This window comes from Echinops telfairi, unplaced genomic scaffold (assembly GCF_000313985.2).
Source record: "Echinops telfairi isolate 266 unplaced genomic scaffold, ASM31398v2 ScPeMD7_7468;HRSCAF=8506_0, whole genome shotgun sequence".
Taxonomy (NCBI): Eukaryota; Metazoa; Chordata; class Mammalia; order Afrosoricida; family Tenrecidae; genus Echinops; species Echinops telfairi.
The window spans coordinates 10,478,352-10,487,557 of NW_022111369.1; the positions used below are offsets into that span (position 1 = coordinate 10,478,352).

General features: G+C 33.8%; 1 protein-coding gene across 1 annotated transcript in view; it reads left to right on the top strand.

Moving 5' to 3' along the window:
* Positions 1-9,206, top strand: part of TBCK (TBC1 domain containing kinase) — a 187,524-nt gene that overhangs the window by 71,712 nt on the left and 106,606 nt on the right. The window contains exons 16-18 of the mRNA XM_004703452.2: positions 458-539; positions 3,173-3,223; positions 3,944-4,027. Coding sequence (XP_004703509.1) covers positions 458-539; positions 3,173-3,223; positions 3,944-4,027 — 217 coding nt within the window. The remainder of the gene's footprint in view (positions 1-457; positions 540-3,172; positions 3,224-3,943; positions 4,028-9,206) is intronic.

Sequence of the window (9,206 nt, forward strand, 5' to 3'; positions counted from 1 at the left end):
TGACTGGTTTAGGGACTCTTATCAAAAAACTATCTAAATACCTGGTAGATATAACTTAAATACATGGGATGGGACAGTTTCCCATCACATTGGTTAGGAATGTATAAAGAGCATTTGGTACTATTGCAATCTATGAATTTTAGGAAGTAATAAAATAAATTTATGCCATATATAGCTTTGGGTTAATTGAGATTTGAGTTCTATTTATTAATGTTCTCTATTTAAATTCTCTGCTTGATCTCTCTGGGCTCTAATATCCATTGTAATGGATAACAAGACAGTCACAGACAAACTTCATGATTAAAAGTGTTTATTGAGGATGTTAATAAGTTTCAATGCCAGTGAGAAATGCTCAAGGTAATTGTTTACCAGGACATGTTACAAAGCTTCAGATCTGCTAATAAATAGCCAAAGGGGCAGACCACTTTGCTATAAGCTTCAACCCGAAATCATTCAGCTCAAGATTTGTGTGCCAGCAAGTCCAGCTCCTGGAATGCAGTGCCCAGAGACACCCTGCTCCAGTAAACCTCAGCCTGAAGGTGCTTTGCTCCACTTCTGTGCGTCCGCAAGTCCAACCTCCCCAATTAAGGGTCCAGAGGTACCTTACTCTGTAAGGAGCTTCCTACACAAAAGCACACAGCTTTACTTGCTCCTTGGGTTGGGTAGTCCAGCACTCTGTTCCGTGCTCTGCCTCGTGGTTCTGCTGGTGCTCCTCTGAAGGCAGAGCTGTCATCTGGATCCAGGAGGTTTGTTGTGCAGAGAGCTGAGATCCAGAAGACTCGCTCAACTCCTAGCTCTTTCTGGTAATGAGATCCTTCTTGCTGCTTCTCCAAGGGCTCATTTTGTACATAACAGGATGACACTCCACGGAATCCTGTTTGCATTTACTCACAAATGCATCTGATCAATATCTTCCCCTCACCTTCTTCCCAGACCCATGCAGTAGAAGGTAGAACCTTCTGATTAGAAGATCTACATTAAATAATTTGCTGCCACTGCAATATTCTTAACATTTAGTGATTTATCGGTTTATACCTAACACAGATAATAGGAATTTGTCATGTTATTATTTTTCTCTTTATTTATTTACTTAATATCGTTAACTCCAGATTTAAATTTTTAGCTTTTACCATTCTTGTTTTGGTGGTTATTAATTTATTAATTGAAACCTATTATACCCAGTCCTCTTATTTCATGTTTTTCTGAGTTGTTCTTTTATGTCAGTTCCTTGTTTGTTTCTTTCTGGCTAACTTATAATGAAAGCATTTTTTTACTAGAAATATATATATATATATATCTTCATAATAGCTATATATATGTGCTCTCAAGGTAGCATGTGCAATATTATTAATAATATTGTTTCTCTGTTAGTTTGTTGTACAGCAGTGGCTTGCGTGTTGCTAAAAGTTGTGTCAATAATATTTTTGTTGGTATTTTAAATATCAGCAGGGTCGCCCAAAGTGAGCAGGTTTCCATAGAGCTCCAGGCTAAACTGAGTAGGAAGAAGGAAACTTCTGAGGGATTAGCCACTAAAAACCCTATGCGTAGCAGTGAAACATTGTCAGCTATAGGGCTGAAAGATGGAAAAGGATGATGATTTCTAAGTGATTATCCACTAAAACCTCATGAATAGCTGAGACACATTGTCAGACAGCATGCTAGAATTTGAGCCCTTCATGTTGAAGGGGACTCAAAATGTGACTGGGAAAGAGTCAACCGTAATGATGTGGGCAGAATAAAGCTTTTGGAACCTTCATACGCTGGTGGGGCACAATCCAAATGAGAAAAAACAATTGCCAATATCAAATTCTAATCAGAAGGTTGAATGTATGATGTATGAATCTAGGAAAATAGGATGTAAAAAATGAACTGGAATGCAAAAAGAATGTTATCTTAGTCATTAGGGAACTGAAATGAGCTGATCTTGGCTAATTTAAATAGGTAAACATATGGTTTACTATGGTGAGAATGACACATTTAAAAGGAACCTCAATGCGTTCATTATCTAAAAGAACATTTTAAGATCTGTCTTAAAGTACAAAGCTGTGTGTGATACGATGTCTATCGGAATACAAGGAAATCCTAACAGTACAACTATTATTCAAGTTTCTATATTAACCACTAAAGCTAGTGATGCAGAAATTTAAGAATTCTACCCAGCAACAACATACTGCATTTGACTAACATTGCACAAGACCTCCTTAAAGTTTTGAAGAGCAAGGATGTCACTTTGAAAACTAAAGTGCACTTAACCCAAGACACGGTATTTTGAGTTGTGTCATGTGCATGTGAAAGACACGGTATTTTGAGTTGTGTCATGTGCATGTGAAAGACACGGTATTTTGAGTTGTGTCATGTGCATGTGAAAGTTGGACAATGCATAAGGAAGACTGAAGAAGTGCTGCATTTGAATTGTGGTGTTGGCAAAGAATACTGAAAGTAAATAAATTTGTCTTGGCAAAGTATAACCAGAATGATCCTTAGAAGCAAGTATGGTGAGCCTTGGTTTCAAGTACTTTGGATATGTTCTGAAGAAAGACTAGGCTCTAGAAAAGGCCACCCCATTAGTGAAGTAGAAGCAGGGAGGAAAGAGGAAGAGCATCGAGGAGATGGACTGGCAAAGAGGCTGCCGCAATGGGCTCAGACAGAGCGAAGATTGTGAAGGTGGGGCAGGACATGGCAGTGTGGCCACCGACTGTGAATTGGAATGGAGGTGAGGCACCTAACAAAACCATTCTCAGTAAAAGAAACAGGCCACAGTCTTGTATTTCACTTTATATTTTTTAAAAGATATTTTTGACCCAAGAAATATATACTTTTCCATCTTTCAAATGAAAACTCTTGCTTAGGGGTGTGAAATTATTGTCAAGATTACAAAATTAAGTTTAGAGATGGAGCTCTCTCCCAGCTCTTCTGACATTTTCATTTCTTCTATTACTGCACTCCCTTCCTTTGGCAAACGATCTTAAGAACTCATTGTACTGGATACTTACTAGATGTGAAGCACAGTCATCTTCCTAATGATAACAACCCATGAGAACATGCATTTCTATGAGGTTAATATTTATAATGCACAGTCTACATTGGGGTAGGACAGGCTTAAATAAGGTATATCTACAGTTCTATTAAATTACATTCATTGAACACCTTTCTCCCCATCTCTCAATACCAGGTCTTGACTCTCTTTGTGCTCCATTCCTATATTTAAATTTTAATAATGAAGGTAAGTCTCTTTTAATTTAAACAAATATTGTCTAATATCATTCTATAATATTTTATTCAAACATCCTGGCTCTTTTTTTATTTATTATTTTTGTACTGGTAGGTACTGAAAATTACTGTGAAATCCCCTCAGATTTATGTTATTTAAAGTAAATAATAAATCCTATAAACTAGATATAATCATAGGGAAATAAAACTATTTGAATAGTTTTAAGAATGCACTGTTTTCTGCTATCATTACTTATTATTATAAACTAGAAGTTTTGCTGTATAGTTATAAATATCCCCATTAAAAATATTGATCCTAGAATAGTAAAGAATCTGTTTTGAAAGAATATGTGGCTAGATTTACTAAAAATAAACTTTAATACTCTTGTTTACATCACCAGTAATTAAGAACCATGAAGCTTGTATAGCTCATTAAGGATGATAATGTTTAGAGATGAAAAATTTATGTTGAGTAAATGAAAGCTGTCCTTATTGGGAATAATGAGTGTCACAGTAATTTGGAATGTAAAAATCCTAGAGTGGTTGTCATTTTTGCCCAAAATATTTTCTGACTTAAATGGTAGAGTTTTGGTCCCTATTTTTGATTCTCTAGTAATTATTATCATAATTGTTATTCAAATAGTCGACTTAAAAATATACACTAAATGGATGGCTGCTAGTCAATTACCTCATTAACTAATTTATCTTCTATCTGTCTTTTTTGCTCTGCTAGCTCTGGCATATGCGTGTATGTCTGCTTTTATTCCCAAATACCTTTATAACTTCTTCTTGAAAGACAACTCACATGTAATACAAGGTAAGCAAATGTCTTTCTTTTTAGAGGGGAAATACTTCTGTCAAAAATAACCAAAGTTCATTAAATATATGATTGTGATCCTGTAAAATCTTGTGATGATCTGTCATTAAAATCTACGTAGTTCATAAAGGTTAGTCTTTCTTCCAACTACATAAAAATTATGATTTTTAAATGCTTGTTTAATATGTGAATTTAATTCTGTTCACATGCTGGTGTACTGTCTAGGAAAAGGAAGAAATACTGTTATTTGCCTCTCTCACAATTTAAAAAATGCCCATAAAAGGATTTACTGTAAAGCAAGTATACTGAGAATTAGTAAAAAGTTTAATTATCATTTAAATATAAGTATAATATTACTTATTGTAATCTTGAGCACATTAGAAAAATGCTCTATGCCATTTTACTCATGTAATATATATTGTAAAGATTTCCCATAATCAAATATATAATTGTTACAGAGAAGCAAGTAATAAGTGCGGCTGTTACTTTATTAATGTTATTTTTCTCTACAATAATGATACCATGACATTAAATTTATTCTTTTTTAATAATCTTAACAAGATTCCAAATGATTTAAGGACAAGGAATTTTCTTATACTTTTCTGTTTCTTTTGGGAAATCTTACAAAGCTGGGCACCCCAGTGGAGTCTCCCCATCTGTCATTTTAATGACACGTTTCAGATACTCCTTTGATATAGAGTTTTCCTTCATGCATGTTTTTCATCATTTTACTATAATTTTAAGCTACTAAGAGCTAGTACTGTGTTTTATTTATATTTGTATAATTATTATAAATATCCCATTTGAATAAATAGAATAGGAAAACTAGGAGCTGTGTCTGAATTACTGAAACCTTCAATAAATGGAATTTCAATTAAATTTTCACTGTTTGTAATCAGGGGTGAATATGATAGGAATGCAATTAGGAAGGAAAACTTAAATTTAAAAGGAACTAAAAATAGGAGACTTAGAGAACTTGGATAAATAGCTTTGCATATGAAAGCATGTTTCCAGCATCTTTTATGTTGGAATGCAGAGTAAAGTAATTATGCTTTCAAATGGAAGCACTTGATCACTTATGGATCTTTGTATCTGCAGTGTAGAAGTGCTAGATATTGAACTACTGACCCAGTACCCCTGTGTTAGTTTTATCATATAAACTCCTTTGACTTATAGTTTTTTAAATGTTTCTCTTTGAAATGAATATATGTATGTCTTAAAATGAGAAATAAAAATAAAAATGTATAGTAGATGGAATAATATTCTATGCATAATGTATTGAAAATTTGCATTTTGAAAATTTCATAACTAGTTATTTTGAGAAAGTTTTGAATAAATCATAAATCCTTAAACTAACATATATATTTATATACTTCTACATTTTAAGCAAATACTTGAATGCATATTATTTCCCTCCTTGTCATTCATAGTAAATTATGTGATATATTTATGTTCTTACAAGGAATTGGTCTTTAAAAATTAAGAAGATCAATTTCTTGCTATTAAATATTTATTGTTAAAAATAATGTTAGGAAGATTTGAGAGATGGAGAGAATAGAGTCAAATGTTTTTAAATTTTAAATATTAATAAAAATTCATCCGCTTCCATTGAATTCATTCCAACTCATAAGACCAAGTAGAACTGTTCCCTAGATACATTAATTGAATTCTCAAGAGAAGTTAAACCAGTGATGCTTCTATAGAGGTAGAGAAAGAGAAGTTTCTATTGAGAAAAATGACTCACAGTTGTAGGAGTGGGTAAGTCCAGTCCAGTTCAAGTTCTTGGGTCAGATGTCAAGCTGAAGGCTTTACCTGACTTGTGTAGCTATTGGGGACTAATGGACCAGGAAGCAGGAAACTGATGACCACAGACTACTATATAAGACAAGTTAAATGACTCCAAGGTCCACAATCCACTGATGGCTTTTGGGATAGACAGGGAATATTGCAGGAGGTCAACAAACAGGATCCAGACCCAGCAGAAGTAACAAGCATTCCCACAGGATCTGCTGAACAAGGAGCGGCCACAGCTTTGTGGAGGCTTTCTTCTAATTGCATCAAAGTACTTCACTCTTCCAAATGGCTGGCTTCTTGTGGAGTTAGTTACTTTATTTAGATCTCATTGTGGAATTGATTATTTTGTGTTAGATCACATCATAGGAGATTACTCCCAAACTAATGAGAACCCTGGCCAACCAAGTTGACACAAAACCTATCTATGACACTAGAGTTTCTGAGGTTAGAAATCTTTACCGCAGTAGACTTTCTCATCTTTTTCATGCAGAACAACTAATGATTCTGAATTCCTGGTCTTTTCTGTTAGCCCAATGCTTAACCTACTGGACAACCCAGGCTCTTTCAAATGTTTAAGGAGATATTGTCAACTTACTGTACTAAAAAGTTGTAATGGTTAAATTGTTGATACTCAACTCCCTGCACATTTCTGTAAGGTGAGCTTATCAAACATTGGTATTAATTTGAGAATGTTTTTAGAAGATACAACTTTTTGCTTTCAATCTTTATGTTCAAAGAGAAATGTTTTTTATACAAAGAGAGTTGATTTGCAAGCGTAAATTAGTTTAGTAAGGTAATCCAAATAGAAGCATCACATAATGCCCTCTTCAATTATGTTCTATTAGGTTTTGTCCTATACCTTACTAATAGGTATATGTCCCATTTTTATTCGTAGTTTCCTTTAAAATGTACCCTTATCAATGAAAACATATTATAAAATTGCCATTTTAAGTTTTCAGTGATAACCAGAGTGGATTTAATGCATACATCTTAGATAATACTATCAGATTCCATGAGATGGGTATGGCCCATCATTATTCATAATTATTTTAAAACTTATTCATATTAGTATTAAGATGTTATGGAACGGAGAGTTTACTCTTTGAGGTTCCAATAATTCCAAAATAAGTGGATTTAATATGTCTTGACTAAAACATAGATTTTATATACTACGCAGTGTACATAACAATCAGTAAAATGCCCCAAGACCAACTGAAAACTTGAAGCTAGAAGATAATCTGGTCAGTCGCTGTGTAGCTCAACAGATGGCTCTTTAATCATTATTTAAATATGTCAGCACTATACTGCTATTGGTAACTTTTAAAAGTTAATATAAAATGGCAATATTGACTGAATATTCATATATAAATTGGTTCTCTAAAAAAAAAAATCAAGAAAACTTTATTAAAATTGAAAGAGAGAAGATACAAATGACCACAATATAAAAGTAGAGATATTACAAATAACTCTATAGAAATTAAAGGACACAAGAGAATGTTATGAAACAACTGTAGCCCCCCCAAAAGCTTGATAACTTCTAAGTTCAATGGCTCTATTTCCACAAATACTTAATCTACCCAAACTTATTCATGAAGGAATGGAAAATCAAAAGAACATCTGGTTGTTTCAAACCACTGACCTAGTGGTTAAAAGCCCCACAAGTGACCACCACGCCACCAAGTTCTTCTCTGAGGAAAATGAATCAGGAATCCAAACTGCCCGCCAACAACAGAACTCTCAGGGGTTCTACAAGTGTTTGTAGGCGAGTTAACACCAGGCTAACCGTAAACTCTTCCAAAAAGTAGAACAAAGAACACTTATTTTTACCCAATCTATGAAACCAGCATTATGCTAATCCTAAAGCCAGACATAGACACCACAAAGAAGGAATAATGCAGACCAGTATTTCTTATAATGATTAGAAAGTCCTCAAGAAGATACTAACAAACATTATCCCAACAGCCTATTAAGAGAACTAGGCACCGTGACCAAAGAGGCTTTATTCCAGGATGCCAATCAATCACCATAATCTACCTTAATACTTGAATTAATTTAGTAAAGCGAAGAGTACCATGTCAACACAAAAGTGAGTTTGGCCTCTATCTAATGAGCAATCTGAAAAAAATTAAGAAAACAATTGCATTTGCAATAGTATCTCAACAAAAAAATAACCAAAGTATAAATTGAAACAAATTTGAAAACTACAATGAAATTATAAAACTATGCTGAAAAAGATTAAAATCATGCAACCTGTTGCTATACATTCCAACTCATAGCACCCATATTGAACAGAATGGAACTGCTTCAAGGTATTCCAAAGCTATGGTGTTTGGGGAGCTGATTGCTACATCTCTCTCTCTCATGGCATGATTTGCTGAGTTCAAACTGCTAATATTTTAAGTTAGTAGCCATACACTTAATCCTTGCTCTCCCAGAGCTCCTTGAAATAAATCAAAGTAGACCTAAATAAATGGAAAGATAGACTGTGTTTTGGGATTACAGTACTTAGTATAATTAGAATGTCAATATTACCCAAAGCAATCAAAAGTCTTAATGAAATTCTGGTCAAAATTTGAACAATATTGTTTGCAGAAAGGAAAAAAGAAAAACAATTCTCAAATTGAATAGCAATGGACCTCAAAGAGACAAAGCAATTTTGAAGAAATACAAAGTAGGATTCATACTTGCTGATTTCAAAACATCCTATACATCTACAGTAATCAAAGTAGTCTAGTATTTGTACAATAATAAATACGCAGACCACTGGAATAAAATTGGGAGTTCAGAAGTAAGTGCACATATCTACAGTTGATTGATTTTTAGGTTACTGAGTCCAAATAGTGTATCCAATAAATGGTTCTAAGGCAGTTGTATATCTACAAGAAATTATGAACTCATACCTTACACCACACGCAAAAATTGACTCAAAAACACATAAATGACCTAATGTAAAAGTAAACAATACAACTCTTAGAAGAAAACATACAACATGGCTTTAGGACCTGGTTTTTAACAATAGATTTTTAGATTGGACATCAGAAGTACAAACAGCAAAATAATAGATACACTGAACTTCATAAAAATTGAAACCTTTGTTCAACGAGTGTCTACCAAAAAAGTGAAAGGACGACTTACAGAATGCTAGAAAATTTTGTGTAATTGTATATTTTATAAAGTTTATCACCCAGAATATATAGAGAATTCCTGCCATTTGGCAAAAGACAGACAATATCATTGTTAAAATGGGCAAGGGAACAACAAGTGATCTAAATTGGTAGTGAGGTGGGTGTGGGAGGCCTGGCAGGGCATAATCAAGGGTAATGTAACAAAGAGGAACTGCTGAAACCCTGGTGGGGACTGAGCATGATAGTGGGACAGGAGGAAA